We start from the raw sequence: 20155 nt of genomic DNA on the forward strand, positions 1-20155 counted from the left end.
ACTACACTATTTTCTAATTAACTAATATTATAAACTACACTATTTTCTAATTAACTAATATTATAAGCTACACTACAACTATTTTAATTGCATATAAGAAAACTCATTAACTATGTATAAAGTTTAATCACAAAATAGTGGCACTTTTAATTTTTACAAACCAATTTTAATTTTGGTTGGAACAAATTTTATTATAAAAAAAACTAGTGAGGAGAGAATAATAAAAGTTGATGGTTAATTTTTTTTTATGAATAAATAGTTTAGGAGAGAATAATAAAAATTGATAAAGTGAGGGTACAGATACAGTGAATAAGGTATGGGCGTACCAATGAAATGGACACACTTGTGTGGAATCTCAGGAGAGTGTCAGATCTCTTATTTATTCCCCAAACCAACCCAACCCAGCCCAACCAATGCTAACCAATCGTCACTGTAAGAGAATCTCTTCTTCTTCTTCTTCTTCCATTCCCATGGCCGTGCCTAAAGCTTTGCCCTGTCATGATCTCACTCACCTCTCCGATTTCGATGCCTTACTCTCCGGAGACGATTACATCTCCATTTGCGGTTATGGTTCCCTTCTCTCCGGTAATTACTATATGCATTCTTTCATGTATCATATTTATTCAATATAATCCTCTTTATTAATTTGTTCCCAACCTTAACTTCTTATTGACACAGAGAGAAGTGCCAGAAGCACTTTTCCCAACCTCGTTAACTTCCGAATCGCCCGCTTAACCGGATTCCGCCGTCTATTCAACTCCGTTGGAGCCATCTTTTTCACTCACCGCGTTGCCAATATCAAAACGGAGGTCCTTTTCTTTTTTTCCCCATTTTCTTCAGTCATTTTTTTGTTCCTTTTGTTTGTCACCAAGAACTAAGAACGGTTACTCCATAATTTTTTATTGCAAAATTAAATGATATTTTCAAATTTCATGGCAAATTTTAATTCTTATATTCAGAAATTATAAACATGCTTATCTTTAATCTAATAACATATTATAATGTGTAATATATTAATTGTTTTTTATAATAATAATTATCTCAAAAATTATTTTTTTGAAAAAATACACCTATCTCCCTCAAAATAAAGTTGAATGACACTAATACTAACCTAATTTTAAAATAAACATACAAACGTCTTTTAGTATTTTACATATAAATAACGTTCATGAGTCTTTTAATTTTTAAATAAACATTAATTTTATTAATAAAGTCACTTTTACTTTTCTAATTTTATTTAAAATTAACTTATTAAAAGTTGTTACAAATTATGAAAATTAAAATTTCATAAATTTTAATATTTTTTTTGTTAGAAATATAAGAAAGTTTGTAAATTAAAATATGTATGTTATTTATTAAAAATATAAAATAAAATAAAATTAATATGTAATTTTACTACGTAATAAAAAAATTATTTAAAAACTAGACAAAAAAAATAGTATGATTTTATATTAGTAAATAAAAGTATAATTTATAAGGTTGACAATGAAGGTCGAACCATACGATCCAATCCACTAGCTCACAGAAAAAAATGCATCGACTGTGTATTTTAACTTGTTAGTACATTTAGGTTTGTTTATGTAATTGTCTGAGTCAATAAAGGAACTAACAAAAATATTCAGTATATTTTAATGTTATTAAAATAGAAAAACAAAAAATAATATTTTTGAAGTTAAGATATAATGATAATTAATTATTATAATTTTTTTAGTAACTTATATAATAATATTTTTTATGTTTTTTATAAATAAATCAATTTTAACATATCTATTTGATGTAAATGTTAATATTTTGTATTTAATTTATTTAAATTTTATTATTAATAAAAATGTAAACATTAAGACAAATTATTAATGTAAAATTTACATATAATATTGATTTTTAAGATTTTACTTATAGAAATTAGTTTGCACAAAAAAAATCAATAAAAATTAAAATGAATTAAAGTAAAACATTTTATGATGTTCCAATCTTTTACGATCTGAAACCTTACATACTAAGTACTGTCAGAAAAATTACAAATACATAAAAATATCACTTTCTTAACACATAAATCGATTACACTTTGATATAAAACTGCTTAAAGAGTTGGCACGAGATGAACTAACAAAAGTAATTCAGTTTGCTTCAACTAACAAAACTAACTCGTAATTTTAATTTGGTTTTTACAAATTAAATATAAATTTAGCAAACCATCCCACGTTTTCATCTCTAATAATTTCTCATATTTGTATTCATTAATTAAATAATGATATTCTTTTTAATTATTTAAAATATTATTTATTATTTATAAAGTGAATATTATATCACCACCCAATTTTGAAAAAGGAAGAAAAATAGAAAATTTTGAAGAAGTTATAGGACGTGATGTGATAGTTGGTAGTAATTGGTTGTTGGATGTGGGTTTGTTTGACTGCTTGCAGGAAATTGCCGGCCTGTCTGTTGAACCATGTGAAGGTGAAATAATTATTTTAGTTGTTTTTGAGATAAAGAAAACAGAGGTACTGTCTTTCCAAAACTTTCAATTATTTTACTTGGGATTCCTACTTTTTACCATGCTAAAATTCTCCTTTATTTTCTTGTAACGGACTTTAGATTCCGGCATTCATTGAAAGGGAACGCATATATCGGTTTTTAGCTGTGAGTTCTTATTTATTTCTTTATTTTTATTTGCTTATTATGGATTTGTTCCGGTGATAATAGAATATCCAATACCTGCTTCAAGAGTTCCAAATATAATTTTGAATTTATTTTATCTCCTGTAGGTTGTTCCTGAATCACTAGATGGAAAGCCCTTTACCAATCCTGCAGTATGTTATTCAAATGTTACATTTTAGTAACTTTTTTTTTTGCTAGATTTATTCGTAACGTATATATGATGTTTAAGTGTGTTGATGGTTTTCTGTGTCATCAACGCAGGTTCTCTGTGCTTCTTACACTGACGAGGACTTCTTTAAATTTAAATGCAGTGGTAATGTTACAAAAATCCAAGTTTATACTCAGTCAGAAAAAAAAAATTTAACTGTGCTACGCTTAATTTTAATTAAATAAATTAATGCTATTTTTTAAAAAAATTAGTTGGTAATTTGTGCAACGTACTTCTCTTGCAACTATTTCCTAACATTTCTCAGATTTTTAATTTTTAGTTGGGTAGTCCAAGCTTATTTTGAAGAATAAAATCAATTTTCTAACATGTTTGATTGTTTAAAAAATAATCCATTTATAATCATTTACTAAAAATTTCTTTCAAAACTTAATTTTGTAAATAAAACTTACGTTACTTTTGTTGAAGTTTAAGCAAAACTTAAAGTGACATGTGGCATTGTTATAAGTGTGCCACACTCTCTTTGAACAATATTTTTTGTAATTACTTTGAAGTTAAAAAATATTTTCTGTTCTTGTTAATTGAAATTATATCTTAATGTTAAAATGTAGTTCCAAATAATTTAAGCACAGATCATATTCGAATTTATCAATTTAAAATTAAACGAAGAAGAAAGTTATAAGGGTATGTGAATGATTTATATCTTTACACAAGACTGGAAAATTTGGAATTATCGAAAGAGTGGGTGTCTGCCCAGTAGATATTGATTCCCTAGTTAAGGTTTTATTGTTAATTTGAACAACCAAGGAAACCAACGTTGCATTAAAACTAGATTGATTGAGATCTATCTTAGATTATCAAACTCAACTTTACCTATCTTGTTATGATTAATATGAGTTATATTTTTTAAGATTAAATATGTTTTTAAATATATTTTATTTTTTATAACACGAAAATTATTTTTGTTAAACTTTAAATTTAACTTTCTGATTTATATTGTAAATTTGTAAATTTGTTTGTTATGTAAAAGAAATATTGAAAATAATTTATTTTAATAGTTTTTTTATTATAAATATTTAAGAAATTTATAGTTTACACTAGAAATATCAATCTTACATGAAAACAGACGAAGAAAAAATATATTTAATCATATCTGTGACCTTTTTGTAACAGAGGGCAGGGGAAAATATTTTGAACGGTATGGAGAGTATAAGATCCATAAGATCTGGCGGGATGATGTTTTGCCATGCCGTGTTTATCTTCGTCACTGGTAAGTACCCTCTTCTGCTACTTAATTCATTCATTCAAACAACACCTACCTTACATTTCAATGAAATCTTTCATCATTTTTAATATATTCAAATATGTCAAATTTGAATAGGTATTGTTTAGAATGTTTTCTTTCACCAATTTTATTTAAATGTAATGAACTTTGATTTTTGTGTTGAGATAAACTATTTTAATTACTATTACATATGAAATAATTTAAATATGAAAAAAAATTGTCTAATAATTATAAAAATTAGTATTGATGTTTTTTTAATTGAAATTGGTTGATATTAGTTTTTAATCAAAATTCATCAAAAACTTTTTATCTGACATTGATAAAAAAAATTGGATTAGCATTTGTTCAGATATTTTCAGTTTTTTTGAAATTTTTTATTGATTTTTTCTTTTATTAAAATTATTCTTATGACGCAATCGCGGTTAAAGTTTTCTTTGTTTACTTTTTTTTTTAAAAAAAATATTAAAAAAATATAAAAATATGACGAAAACGATAAATAAATAAATAAATTATATTTATTATTAAAAAATTCTAAAAATAGAGTAGATAGTAGTTTATTATAAAAAAAAATTGCGAATTCTTTGTTTATTTTTATTAATGTGAATTTAAAATTCTTATCCATATTTTATTGTAAAAGCATTTCATATCCTCTTTATAAATGTATTATTCTCTTAAAATTAAGTGAAAATGATGCGTTTAAACTATCCATTAAGAATTGCAATCTATCACTTCAGATCTTTTAGAGATTTGCGCAATTATTTTAACTATCAATTAAGAAATGCAATCTGTCACTGAAGATCTTTTATATACAATTCTTTTTTCTGGGTTATCTCAATTCATACACAATTTTCTTTTCTGGGTTAGAGTTAGTTTTTCTTCTGTTTTTTTTATCTTGTATATATCTTTTAATGAAAAGATTAGATTCTAAATCATTCTCTGATGCAAAATATCTCTCATTGTTTTTCTAGCATATGGTTATTATCCTTGATGTTTTTGTTTCAAACCATACGGATGCCACGATACTAATACGTCAAAACTGTATCATTTTTGTAGTGCAATATAGTATTATATGTTATATGTGAGAGGCATTTTGTTATTTGTTCATAAAATGAAGGCATGGTTGAATTGTTGCAGTGTCCTTGGTGCGAAAAGCCTTGGTGAAGAAGTGTACAAATTTTTTTTGGATCATACCTTCCTTGGTGATCGTAAAACAACCATACGAGAGTACTTTGAAAAAGAGGGTTCAAAGATAATGGAAGAAGAGCCACCTGAGTCTTTGAAAATCCGTTATGGTGGTTGATGTCATTAGATGAGACCAATTCGCCATATCTGAATTTGATTGGGGCATCCTTTTTATTGAAGAGTCACTGCGCCAACTTTGAATGGTGGTCACAAGAGACAATGGAACAAAGCAGATTTCTATTTTCTAGGAAGAAGATATATTAATAAATTGACAGGGGCAGCAGATGTTTAGATAATATTTGTGTACTGCGAATTAAAGTTAGTACCAGTTCCCATCCAACAAAGTAGACTTTTCTTATAAATAAGTTATAAACAAGAAATATAAAGAGAAGTAAAAAAATGTTAAGAAGGTAAAGGCTGTTTAATTAAAAAGAAATAAAGATAATATTTTTCGAATTATTTTTTTGTAAAAAATATTGTTACTTATTATGTTATTAAATTAAAAAAAACAGGGATAGATTTTATTGCGGATCATCATCATGTATTTTATTTTTGAACATCCTCTATGTAATTCCATTTCGGCGTTACCTAATGTTGTATTTATATTATTTTATTTATTTTATGATGATAATGAGAATCGATGTGATAAAGAAAATTTGAAAAATTAATATTATAAAAAAATACTTATTTAAAGTGAGTGTCTTGTTCTGAGCTTTACCAAACAAGCGTCCGCAAGATAAACCAAATAGGACCACCTAATTCACGATTAAATAAAATTTATTATAATTGCATAAAATTAAATAGCTCGGGTGAAATATTACTTAATGACTTTATCGTATAAAGTCAGTGCGTGTGATTTTGTGTGTTCATTTGGATAACTTAGGAAATTAAATGATGTTGTAAGCCCATATCCCATTATCCCAAGTCCCATATCGAAGATTTTACAATCTGTCCTGCGGGGCTGCCTATAAATAAATCAAAGAAAGCTTCGTAAGGTTTAACCTGTTCTGTCAGGGGGTGAAAGGCGACTGGTCAATGATCGTATAGAGACGACTGGTCGTGCCAACACCTATAAATCGAACACGCACTAGAAGGCGGGTGAGACCTGCCCTACTTTGGTTGGGAATTGCCCGTCAATTTTTGGAAGCTTCTCCTTCAAGGAGAGGCTCTATCTTTAGTTAAATTCTAAATTTTCTGGATGATGAATATTTTTTATGTAGGTTGAAGTAGCTTTTAACCATGAAAAGGTGATTTATGCATTTCTCCTTGATACTTTTTACATCTGGTACTATTGGACATTATGATCTTTCTTTAGTTGCTGAATTAATAGTTGGATCATTGCCCTATATGTTGGCATGTAATGATCATTTATCATTTTCTTTGAAAGTCTGAACTTGCTATACAGCTGTCTAGGTGTTTCATATAATTTGATATGTTCCTCCTTGGAGTTTGAACTAGATTCATCAGAAGGTGCAGAGACAATATGCATGATTTTACCTGGAGGATAAAAACAATAGCTATCTACTAGATCAGATGTTAAGATTGAATTGCTAGTATCAACAAGATGATCTTCCTCAATTATCTCTTTTGCTTTAGCTGCCTCGTCTACCTGATTTTGGATGTTTAATATATTCTGTTTTTCTAGCTCATTCCACAATTCACCTTCTGTAATGTGTTCATTGGCATCAATGACTGGCTCCTCTTCATCTACTACATCAAGTCCAAATCTTTCACTTGAGGAGTTTGGTTCATCTTTATTAAGCATAAACACACTTTCAGTCAAGAGAGATTTACTTATATTTTTTGGTCCAAGAGACATGTTGACCAAGTTATTTAATTTAGATTTTGACAATGGACCAATATTCTGAGTGTGTGCAGCCATAGTTTTGACAACAGCTTTTGCAACACCTCGTGCATGCTTTATCACAACCTGCAGGTAAATAGCAGGATCCTTCTGTAAGATAAAATATACACATGGAAAAAGGCCCACGCAAAGGAGGTATACAATAATAAAAACAGTCTGAGTATTAGGATCACTGCAAATATAATTGATCACCTAACTGTTCTTAATAATGTATGATTTTATAACTGCTTTATAAGAATACTAAAATGTCAAATAGAGACGAGGAATTTACCTCGGTACTACTGGTTACAGGCAGTAGAATTGCACTTATAGATTGTAAGTGAGACCCAAGAATACTTGCTGAGCGATATATGACATTCAGAACTTTTGTATGTTCAACCTGATCCCATAAATCATTGAACCAAGATGATGCAGCAACCTAACAAAACTAACTTGAGTAAAGAACAAAGCATCATCTAATAGATAACATTAGAAACAAACTAATTAAAATTAATATGTACTCAAATATTGAAAGTTGGGAGAACCAGCTGAAGCACCTCAGAACGAAGATCATCAACAGAGAAAGCTGATAATGTGGGCACCAAGTCGGAATTATTTATAATGGTGGTGATAAAGTGCTTCCCTGATTCAGCTAACTCCCATGTCATACAAGCAGCTGAAAAAGACAATATGATAGATTGCATCACAAAAATAAGCATCCTTACTTAAAACAGAATATAGCTACATGCCATACATATAAATACATATCACACTAAATAGCTATCTAAATCTCATAGGCATTTATCAAAATAACAATGTTGGGCATATAAATTTGAAATCACATATTGTAGTCCCAAACTGATTAGACAATAGCTCCAGCTTCTTTCCAACACTAACATATTTTTCAGCATTATGAAATGAAAAAATAATTCATCATAACTTAAGAGACAATTAGTGTTACTTCTCAATTCAATAACTTCAAATGTAAAATTAGTATGATCATGCCTGGAGCAAATGTGACACAGGTGCTTGAAGATAACTCTTTTTGTTCCCTAAGAATATAAGTCAACAGTGATGCAGTACCACCACCAAGTGAGTGTCCAACAATCTGTGGTATTCCAAAAAAGACAAGAATATACTATGAGTAGTGTGATTATATAACATGATTTGAAAGAAAAACATTAAAAAAAATGTCATTCTAGTGAAAGGATGGAAAAAGTTAAGACATAAACAAATGAAAGAAAGAACTGAACATTTCAAAATTCAGGGCTGTAGCATCGTAATATTCTTAGAAGAATAATATAGAACAGTACCTTGACTTTTGAGTCTGGACATTCATCAAGAGCCTTAAGTAATGTAGGAGTGCAGACTTTTGCAATCCAACGAGCTGCAGCAACCATACCACAGTGTGCATGTCCTAAAACCAAGTTACTTATCTGTCCATCATTAAGAATGGAATGGTGAAAAGGAACCATAGCACCAGTTGCAGCTGTCAGTGTGTCTTTTATGCTATGAGTTCCCCTGATCAATAGAAGGAAACATCTTGATTGCATATCATGTATAATAGTGAAAGCGGGCTTCAGAAGCTGCAGGTTTCATGACATTAAATCAGTTTTCAGTTACAGTTGAGCAATAAATTGAACAATGACATGTGCATAACAGTTCAGCAACTGAAACACAAAATTAAGATAAAATAACCGAATAAAGAAAAGAAAATAAATTACCAATGCACATTTAGCATGAGAAGTATAAATTAACTTGTGCATCTGTCAAACCATGTCAGAATTATAGGATTTGTCAACTCAGAATGGACATGACCAACCATCACCATGAATTCGGGACTGCTACTCCCATTGAGCTAGGATGTTTTTTAAAAGATGATCAAGGGTAATGAAGAATTGTGAACAAAGGGCCAGACATGTATTATGAGGCTTTGCTCTAGGAAGCACCAACACAAAATCCATTGATATGGTGCATGTATGACACTTACACTGACCTGGCTGTGACACACGCGACACAGGCAAGACAGGGCACACACCAAGACACTCATTCTTGGCTACACCTCCTACACTTCTACTATAAAAATAAAAGCCAACATATATTACTTTATTTTATAAAGTTGTTTGACAACTATTTTCTTAGCATTTCTTTTAGGCTCATTATTACAGGACTTAACTAGTGAGAGATGTTTCATCTTCTTATGTGAATTTCTTTTAAAGATTGTATTGTAAAACGATCCCTCTTTTCCTTAGTATTTTTTTTGTGAAGGTTATTATCATGTAAAAATTATATTTTAGACATTACCATGTCCCAAATTCTGGCGCTTTCAAAGATTTTGCTTGTTCTGAGAAAATGAATCAATAATTGTGGATCTGCTGGTCCACATAGACAGGCCAGAAGATCGTGCTTAAAACTTGAACATTAATAGTATCTGTATATGTTAGTGAAACATGAAAATATTACAAAATTGGTGCACCAGTAGAGCTGCTTTAAGGGAATTCATAGGCATTCAACAGAGACAAGTACTAGCTTGCACACTTGAATTGTGGATGGAGAATGTAATGGTGGTATGTTAAATGTTTTTTTTTTTTTCACTTGGAAAGAAAATGTAATAAGCATTCAAAGGACGATATGGCTTTGGTTACACTCTAGAAGATCTAGAGTGATGTTCAAACTATAATCTTCAAGTACAAGCAGCCTCTTCACTGATGAGCTTAGTCATTGTCCCTTATAACAAGAGCAACCACCCTCCTGTTTGATTCGTCTTTTCCCCTTTTTCTTAACACTCCAGGTGAGACTGTGGTAAGGTGGGAACATAGAAATACTAGCAGTGAGCACTACCATTATCGGAATCTATAACAATTGCATTAAAATATATTGAGTGCAGATTTAGTCACTCTATGAATAGCAAACACGCTTGATTATTCATTTTTATCTAATCAAGATTAAGGGTGTACGATACAGGTCAAAGGAAAGTGGTCAAAGGAAAGTGGACCAAAGAAATGAAAAATTTTCTTTCCATACTAGAGTCTCTTTATCGACGTGGTTCCTTTGAGCTTGGAAGGTCACTGTATGGTACGTGCGAAGTGTATCTCAATTAAAGAAATGAAATTTTCTTTCCATACTACAGACTCTTCATCAACGTTGTCTCTTCAAGCCCATGAAGCAGGTGTATAGCACAAGTCTGAGTGGTCTCAGCCAAAGAATGAAAACTTTTTTTCAAGACTCGTGTTCTTCTAAAAAGCCCTGAACCTGGGAGATCAGTCTACAATACACAACTAGACCAATAGGTGACATCTTTTTTCACAAGCTACTCCATCCCAAAATCGAGCTAAATTAATCATATTAAGAGAGGTACTAGATGATTAAAGTCTTAACCCAAGATTAAGATCATATTGGGCCACTAGCTAGAGTTCATACATGACAAGTTCATTAAATTAGTATCTATAAACGAAAAATTCAAGATATACATGATCATTGATTACACATTTATTATCCAATATAACTTGATTGCACATTTATTACCTAATATAACTTCAGTTTTGAAATGGGGGCATAGATTATGCTAATTCTTTTTTACCATTTGGAAGTGCATGAGGCTGTTTTAAGTATGGGCCCTTTTGAGTACATTCCGAACACTAATTTCTAAAACATTTCCAATTGATCAAAATATATTCCAGAAAACAAATTTCAAACAAGGGTGTTTCTGAAAAAAAAAAATGTTGGAGAGTGTGTCTAAAAATTGCCACTAACAACCCCTACAAAATTAGACCCAATTATAAAATTAATCACATATTTTCCGCAAATGTTTTAATTTTATTCGATATTTACATAAATGGATAAAAAAAATATTTTGAAATAGATTAAGACTACTTCATGTATTATTTTAATTTTTATATTAAACTGAAGTTGTAATTGTCATTTACAATTATATTTATATCAAATTTCAGTGCACGTCGTACTCCACGCCGTTCTTGAATAAAAAAAAATTGTCCATTTTATGAAGTATCAAATGGAAATACGACATTTTTTTCAAAAGAACCTCTTTACTCACATCAAATTTTCTAAGTTAACCCCACCAACAATGAACATACAAAAGGAAAAAGAAAAAAAGACAAAATTACAAGAGAAGGTACCTTACCTCAGCTTTGGGGCTGTGGAGAAGGACCTGGTCCTGCGAGAATCCAGCAGAATCTAAAAACTCGGGAAACGGTTTCTTGGAGAAAAGCATGCACAGAGTTAACAGCCTCAATAGTATCTCTAAGTCGGCTACAGCTTCAGGGCCCTTCAACTCCACACAACCGCTTCCACCATACACACTCGCAACTGACAAATCACCCTGCAAGTGTCGTGTCCAGTTTCAAACCCAAAAATTCAATTTGACGACAAGAAACTTGGGAAATTGAGTCCACCTGTTTGCGCATGAAGGAATTGATACCGAAGGCCAAGTCTGCGATTGGCCATTTCCCAATAGTCTCGGAGTAAGTGAACCTCACCGTCTCCGACAACGTCACTATCGATTCAAACAGATTCGCCGGCGCCTGAGCTGGCTTCGCCCTCAAGGTCCGCGCTCTCGACCATTCCTCTTCGGCCTTCTTCCTCCGCCTGAATAAGAGGTACAGAGTCATCGCCGCTCCGGCGGCCGTAGCCATAGCGCCGGCGGTCATGGAATCGGCAGAGAAGAAGAATGTGCACAGAGAGGTTTGGGGGACGAGAAGGAAAATGAAGAAATAAATTGGGGTTTGGAATATGGTTTGAGTGTGTGAAACAGAAACGTAGGAGAGGAATTGAGAATGTGCCTTTCTGGGAACATGAAGCTTAGTTGCATTATGACCACAATGCCCCTCTCTCTCTCTGGTGCAAACACCACATACCAAGAGCACATTAGCCATGGATACCATTCTATACAGTTTCAAAAATAGCTATCTTTCTAATAATATTAATTAAATAAAATATGGTTAGATCCACTTCAAAGATGAATTGCAGAAGATATTGTAAAATACATTTTTTTGTACGAACAAACTTTTTTCAATTTTGTTAATTTAGTTCATTTAAGAAAAAACATAATGAAACTAAATTAGTTTTAAAAAATAAAACTAAATTAATATTATTTAAAATACTTTAATGAAATTGAATAAATTATCCCTAATATTAAAAAATCTATTTATGGTAAATTAATATAAAATGTCTTGAATGAGATTTATAAATTGCATAAAAAAAGTGCAATTACATTATTCACTTTTTTTTCGATTTTTGACATTAGTTTTTTAAATTAGCTCAACACAACTTGAAAGACAAATATGATGGATTTTTTTTTTGTCTATAAATATAATTTTATAGTGTTCCTAAGACTAAGTCAAACTAATATAAGACAACTAAAATTTAGTTAAAAATTATTTTAACAAAAGTTCAACCTTGAACAGCACTCTAACCATTCATCCTTAAATTCATTGTGATGAAAATTTTATTAATTCTAGAAACTCAATTCTAAAAATTATTAAAGAACAAGAATATAATAAATTTTAATATAAAATATAATTAAATTGTTCAAAAACCGATATATTAAGTCTTAGTTAAATTGTAAAATCAAAATAATGCATTCGATAAAGTAAAACTCGTCAAAAAATTATAATTTTAAAATATTCAAGATATTTGTAATTACCATTTTATATAGTAGCATATTTAGCTAACAGGAAATTTATTCTTTGGTCAATATCTAATATTTATACTCATTTATACACAAATTTTTTATTATTTGTTGTTATAAAATAAAACTAAGCTTATGCATATCATAGAAATATTTTTTAAAATTCAAGCATGTATTATATTGTTTGTAGTTTAAAGATTTAAACGTATCATTGAAGAGAAAAAATATTTAAAATAAATTATTTGAGTGCAATGTAGCTTTTTAAAATATTAAACTAATAAGTTTTTTATATTTAAATATTTTGTATTTATATTGATTCAGGGACTTTATATGAAAACGAAGAGTAACTAATGAATTAAAAACTATCTTTAACTTCTTCTCAAACCTTCTATCCTGAATTTCTGAATTAACGTATTTTCATTATTATACAAATGAAATTATCATGAGCACTAGGGATGGGGAACATTAACTATGCCTTATACCACGTTTCTATTTCAATGGAGAACATTATTTTTTTATTTTACAATAACTTTTATTTGCTTGAACAATATTTTTCTAACATTTTTAAAGAGATATTTTTAAAGAAGAAAGAAAAGTTTTTGTAATTTTACAAAGTTTCTCAAATAACTAGTGTTTTAATTTTTAAAAACACATAAGAACACAACTTTGATAAAACTTGAGCCTTAGATTAGTATTTAACAAAGCACTAGATATCAATAGTTTGTTGAGCGGGCATTGGGGTGTTGCATTTTCCAGCCTCATGTTTCTAAACCTACATCTTCACAAATGCACAACGTTTGTTTCTTCATATTACATAAAAATCAAGAGTCTTTGGAACGATTTAGACATATATTGCTCATCCTCACCTTGTAATCAAATGAAAACACATAATGACGAGAAGGAAGAAGACGGTTTAATGCAATTTCTTATGGGTCTCAATGACACCTATAAAGGTGTCTGATCTAATATTTTGATGATGTCTCTCTTGCCTAACATTTAACAGACAAATCCATTAATTATATAGGAAGAGACATAACAACAATCATCAATGATTAATTCAGGTAACCATGATGTTTACACAAATGCAACATGTTTTCTCCTGAACGTTAATACTTCAGTAAATTCTATCTTCACAAAATCATGATTTTGAACAGTGGGGCAACTGATCATATTGTTTCAAATTCAGAATTATTTATTAATTCAACTCCCTCATCAGTTTCTTTGGTAAACCTTCCTACAAGCTCAACAACCTTAATCACGTCTAAAGGTCCATCCAACTTAATAGGAATATCAAATTAGAGCATGCTTTATGTGTCCCTTATTTTCATTTATATCTTATTTCAACAACTAAACTCATTAAAGCTCTAAATTATTGTATTGTCTTACTTCCAAATGGTTGTATCCTGCAGGGTCTGGCTATGTTGAGGATAATTGGCTCGAGTGAACAACGAGGTGGTCTTTATTACATGAAACCTTTCAAAAGATTGTCCTACTCTTTTCATGTTTCCAAGCAACACGGATCTCTGGCATATGAAATTTGGTCATTCGTTTTCATACCATTTAAAATAGGCATATTTATTATTTTCTTTCAATATGTCTACTCATAATAACTGCAATATTTGTCTCATTGCTAAACAAGCAAGACAGCCTTTTACTTCCAATGCAATAAATACACAGTGTCCATTTGATTTGTTACATTGTGATATTTGGGGTCCTCATACCACTTACTTATTCAAATGCACGATTTTTTTTTAACTTTTGTTGATGATTTCACTAGATGTACTTGGGTTTTTTTGACGCAACACAAATCAAATACTCAATGTCTATTACAATCTTTCATCACATTTGCATATACATAATTCCACATCCGTGTTAAAGTCTTTCGAACACATAATGGCACACAAAAAAATTCCATGCGTACTTTTTTTCTTAATTACGACATTAAATGCCAATGTACATGTGTTTATACCCCCCAACAAAACGGGGTGGTTGAGCACAAACACTGTCATATCCTCACAGTTGTGCAATCTTTTCTTTACCAGTCTAATTTACCTGTTCGTTTTTTGATAGATTGTGTTTTAACCGCGTTTTACCTCATTAACCGCTTACCTTCCCCTATTCTGTCAGATAAAACACCCTTTCAACTATAACCAAGTTCCATCTGTTACACATTTATGTATATTTGGTAGCCTATGTTATGCAACAGTGAATCATTCCAAACACAAATTTAATTTTCGTGATTGACGGTGCATCTTTATTGGATATCCATCTAATCATAAAAGGCTACAAATTATATGATCTTGAAAACAACACTGTTTTTATTCGTAGGGACATGGTTTTTCATGAAACTATTTTTCCTTTTCATGAAACAACATCGCCCTCACACTCTTATGACCTACCAAATTTAGTCCTTGACTTGGACCATCAAAATTCTACACTTCCTAACACACTACCGGACTCACAATCGGCTTCACCAACTTCGCCTAGTGAGCCCATTACCGAACCCATATCCATTGAGCTCATTCCACCCATTGAGCCTATTGTTGAACATATGACCACTGAATCTCCTGCGCCTAATTCATCCCCTGATATTTCTACATAATCACTTTTTCATTTTATTTCTTATTTCAACTTATCTTCTACTCACTACACTTTTATAGCTAACATTTCTACACATAAAGAACCTTCATCATATGATCAGGTCATTCTTTCTCCACACTAGAAGGAAGCCCTGGAAGCTGAATTATCAGCATTGACAGAAAACAACACCTGGAACATTGTTTCATTACCAGTTAGCCATAAATTCATAGTATGTCGATGAGTTTATAAAATAAAATATAGGTTCGAAGGGAACATCGAACGGTATAAGACGCGCTTAGTCGCCAAAGACTACACACAAGTTCGAAGGGATTTGCGACTTTTTCTCATACTTCTAAACTTACGACATTACGTTGTCTTTTGACTGTTGTAGCTTCTAGAAACTAGTTCACCTTCCAACTTGATGTACAAAATGTGTTTTTGCACGGTGACCTTCATGAAACTATTTACGTGGAGCTTCCTCTCGGATTTTGTCAATAGGGGGAAAATCCGATTTATCGGCTTCATAAGTCCTTGTACTGATTTAAACAAGCGTCTCGAAACTAGTTTGTTACTTTCTCTAAGGTTATTCAAAAGACCGGATATATTAAATCAAAAGTGGACTATTCTTTATTTGCCAACACTTTTGGATCATCTTTCACAATTGTCTTGCTCTATGTCAATGATATATTTTTAACAAGAAATGATGATGCCGAAATCAAGCATCCCAAGAAATTTTTGCTCCAACATTTTCAAATCAAGGATCTTGGCACCTTAAAATATTTTCTGGGAATTGAATTTCTCAGTCTAAACATGACATTTTTATGTCTCAAAGAAAATATGCGTTGGACATTTTGGACAATACATGTCTAACTGGGGCAAAATCGAAGAAGTTTCCCATTGAGCAAAATTTAAAACTCACTCTTTCATATGGTGATTTATTACATGACCCAACTAAATATCGCAGGTTAGTTAGAAGCTCATTTACCTCACCATAACAAGGTCAGATGTTGTCTACTCAGTTAGAACTTTAAGTCAATTTATGCAAGAGCCTCGCAAAACACACTGGGATGCAACATTATGGGTTTTGAAGTACATCAAGGGGACACTCGAGCAAGGATTATTACTTCCCTCTGATAATGATCTTATGAGGAAAGCCTATTGCAATTCAAATTGGGGAGGATGTCGTATTACTCGAAGATTAATCAACAATTATTGCATTTTCCTCGAAAATTCATTGGTATCCTGGAAGTTTAAGAAATAAACCAATGTGTCAAGGTCATCAGCTAAAGCAGAATATCGGGTCATGGCAAATACTTGTCTGAGCTAACATGGTTACGTTTATATCCTGTGAGAGCTCAATGTTCCAATTAGCATGCCTACACTTTTTTATTGTGATAACCAAGTGACACTTCATATTGCAACAAATCTTGTATTTCATGAGTGTATGAAGTATATCGAGATAGACTGTCACATCGTACGAAAAAAGTTACAAGCTGGGATGATAAGTCCATCACATGTCTCTTCACATTATCTGTTAGCATATATATTTACTAAGCCTCTCGAAAAAATCAGTTTGTGACTTTGCGAAATAAGTTGGGAGTCCATGATATTTTGAGTGAAAGTATTGAAATTATTATATTTTTCATATAGATGTATATAGAAAGTGTATCAATGTATAACATATGATAAGACAATAATTTAATGTAATTATTGATAAATAGGCATAACATATGGAGTAACAAATTATATGAAGCATATCTCTCCAATTTGATTGTCTAATTGTATATAAACAATAAACATGAGTTGAATGAATACAAAAATATCATTTCCATAATATTTAATAAATATTTATATAAAATTTAGCAGAAATATTAATTGAACCAATTGTAGTTTATATCAACTAAAAATAATCTTAATTAATGTCAACTGAAAAAAAAAATGTTAACATTATAAAGAAAAATCACGTTAACTCTTGCTAAAAAATAACTCAATTAATATGAATAGAAAAATATCATATATTAATACTATTAAATAAATAATTATTATTAATTATTTGATTTTAAATATTTTATATTTAATAATAAATTAAATTAATCATTTCAAATAATTTTATTTTAAAAAAATTGAAAATAAAGGAATTTAAAATAAAATATATTCAAATTAAATCCAATTAGTAAAGTTCAATATTTGAACAAATGGATAGAATTCTAATATTCATAAGAATAGAATTTGAACTATTTCCTATTGGGATTTGGATCAAGTAGAATACATGCAATAAAAAAAAATGTTTTGTAGAAGAAACATTTAGACGTGGAGATAAAAATATATTAATTGTTAAGTACCGTTTGTTTTATTTGCTTAAAGTTTCTAGTCGTTGCAAAATTATTATTTTTATCTATAATTCATGAAATATATCATTGTTATTAATCGTTTTGAATAATGCCAGTATTACTATATCGTTAGGGTGACTGAGTGTAAAGACAAACCAAGATTTAAAAAATGATATTAACCAAAAAATTTGGTGTGTAAGTAAAAGAGTGTGAGGAATAGCGTAGCAGCTTCATTTTGAATTAAGAATCTTGTAGGAGTCATGTTTATGCAAAAATTAACTTTTCCTTTCTCTCTTCTTTTATTTTACTTCTCCTCTTTTTCTCTTTTCCAAAGCTCTTCAAAGCAATATGCTATTCTTGTCATTCCATTAATTGGTCAATAACAATATCACTTCTGTCTTTTCTGTTTGGTTGCAGACAAATCAGAATATATATATATATATATGTAAAATGTAAAATTCACTAATATTTTATTACTTTTAGACTTTTTAGATATATTTGTAATAAAAAAATATTAAAATAAATTTAATAATTTTTTTATTGATAAATATTATAATATTACAATGAATAATAAAACTATTAAAATGAGTAAGTATGAAAAATTTTAATATCTTAATCTATGTTGAAATTTCGTGTGTTATGTAAAAAAAATTAGTGAATAACTACTCCAATAAATTTCTTACTACATGTATCCATGTATCTAATACCTCTAAGACTAGACATGAAAATTAATTCCACGTAAAATACGAGAACCAAAAAACATATTTAGGTTTTTTTTATTCTATATACTGTATTATTTTCTCTTAACCGATTTTTGAATTGATGACCTCGCGAGCTGGGACAGTAGAAAATTTCCTAGGGTTCCTCATGATCAATGTCCTATAAATAATAATTAAGCAAATAAGTAAATAGAGTTGCATAGACTTGAATCTCCACCCTGACCCACAATTCCTGAATTTTCTTGTGTTGGATTTTGAATTTCCAGTACATTGTTGACCTGTATATTGGGCCATGGGAGCTTCAAATTAATTAATACTATGAAATAAAAATTGTAGCACTTTACCCTACTGCAATTTGTCCCTATGCAAAACAAAGCCTATCTTGGAAGATGCAGTTGTTAAACTCAAAACAAAGGTTCGGTTACCGATGTCTAAAGCAATAGTACTACTTCTTTCAAACTTATTGCTACTACATTTCAAGCAAACATTTAATATACTGCTTCAATACTTTAAATGTACACAACAAAACCTCTATTTTGAATATAAAAAAATCCCTAGTTTTCTCTAACTAACCAATGGTGATGGAAAAACTCTCCAGTGGGAATTTGGAGAAGACATGAAGCTGTTTGAGGATTGAGTGCCAGAACCAACTTGAAGCAGGACAAACCAACTTTCCCCTTAAAGCCACTGCACCAAAGGTTGTTACATTTTCACCTAAGCTTCAACCAATACATGATAACGAAGAAGACGTTTTTGTTAACTTACTTTTTTTTTGTAGTTTTTATCATTAGACAAGTTCACTAAACTAACTATATTTCCTTTCTTCTTTTAGTGCATTGTAAGTGTTGAAAATCTTCACTGTGACATGACAACTTTTTTCCACCATTCTGGTTAAAAAGATTATAAAAATTGTGATTTGGTTGCGATTTATAAATTAGCAGGCAATTTCCGAGGAGAAAAAGGTCTGAGATGCACAATGAATTGTGAGAAGATGAAAGATAATACGTTGTTTTGAACAAAAGGACAGGGTAGGGACCTATAATATGATTTCATTGTTTTTTTTAACCGGGCATTATATGAGTGGGTCACACCCTACTTGAACGCTCCCATCTCATCTTCACGGGTAATTTCTCGTTGAATTTAAAGACATTGTACCAAAATAATATTGCAATCTACCTACCCCAACACCATAACCTTCAAGCCTCTACGAACCCTTCATGTATTTTCTACCAGTAATTGTCACGTTTCGCTGCACAAGTGTATAACGGGTTTCATGTACCAAGGGTGCTTGCTTTTTTCATGACTCTTTTGTGAGTTTCTAATTTTCCACAGTGCTCTTACAAACATCAAGAAATAAAACAATACTTGAAGTGGATACTGAAAGATAAATCATTAAAAGTGGCCAGAATCACTGGTAAGTGGGTTAATCAAATTACACATACTACAGAATCTTTAGAAAACAACCTCTGAACTTCTGCAATTGTCACAGTGGTGTGAGGTTCTATTTTCAGCCTAACATGTTACTACTTACTAGTTGTTGAATGTTGCAACAAATGGTAGGGGGTGGTAGAGATTTGGAACAACAACTTGGTTAATCTAACTAACATAGAAGTAACATAATATATCATCATATAAAATAAGGCCTTTTAGTTGGATTTAGATTTAAATTTGAACAAGAAAAGGAAAAAGAAACGTAAGGGCCAAATGTCCTTCCCTAATACTTCTCAATCAGTGCCATTTGGAGA

The 20155-nt window shown here is 30.5% G+C and overlaps 2 protein-coding genes across 5 annotated transcripts; one reads left to right on the forward strand and one right to left on the reverse strand.

Moving 5' to 3' along the window:
- The first annotated feature begins 285 nt into the window (after positions 1 to 285).
- LOC137806974 (uncharacterized) lies at positions 286 to 5653 on the forward strand. The gene is made up of 8 exons (XM_068607377.2): positions 286 to 585; positions 679 to 809; positions 2424 to 2501; positions 2596 to 2640; positions 2766 to 2810; positions 2920 to 2971; positions 3998 to 4094; positions 5244 to 5653. Exons 1-8 carry the CDS (start codon positions 414 to 416, stop codon positions 5407 to 5409), a joined length of 786 nt encoding a protein of 261 aa, XP_068463478.2. The 5' UTR covers positions 286 to 413; the 3' UTR covers positions 5410 to 5653.
- A 469-nt stretch (positions 5654 to 6122) lies between these two features.
- LOC137806975 (uncharacterized) lies at positions 6123 to 12049 on the reverse strand. 4 transcript variants are annotated; one of them, XM_068607379.2, is made up of 7 exons: positions 11547 to 12049; positions 11276 to 11473; positions 8448 to 8720; positions 8140 to 8242; positions 7692 to 7810; positions 7427 to 7534; positions 6126 to 7221 (listed from the first exon to the last, which is right to left on the reverse strand). In XM_068607379.2, the coding sequence occupies exons 1-7, from the start codon at positions 12033 to 12035 to the stop codon at positions 6580 to 6582; spliced, it is 1932 nt and encodes a 643-aa protein (XP_068463480.2). In that variant the 5' UTR covers positions 12036 to 12049; the 3' UTR covers positions 6126 to 6579. The 4 variants fall into 4 exon arrangements, with proteins under 4 accessions (XP_090156711.1, XP_068463480.2, XP_068463479.2 ...); XM_068607378.2 differs by having other exon boundaries at positions 6127 to 7221; positions 7427 to 7573; XM_090300585.1 differs by lacking the exon at positions 11547 to 12049 and having other exon boundaries at positions 6123 to 7221; positions 7427 to 7573; positions 11271 to 11410.
- Positions 12050 to 20155: the final 8106 nt, after the last annotated feature.

Source organism: Phaseolus vulgaris, chromosome 3, assembly GCF_051622355.1.
Source record: "Phaseolus vulgaris cultivar YP4 chromosome 3, ASM5162235v1, whole genome shotgun sequence".
NCBI classification, from domain to species: Eukaryota; Viridiplantae; Streptophyta; class Magnoliopsida; order Fabales; family Fabaceae; genus Phaseolus; species Phaseolus vulgaris.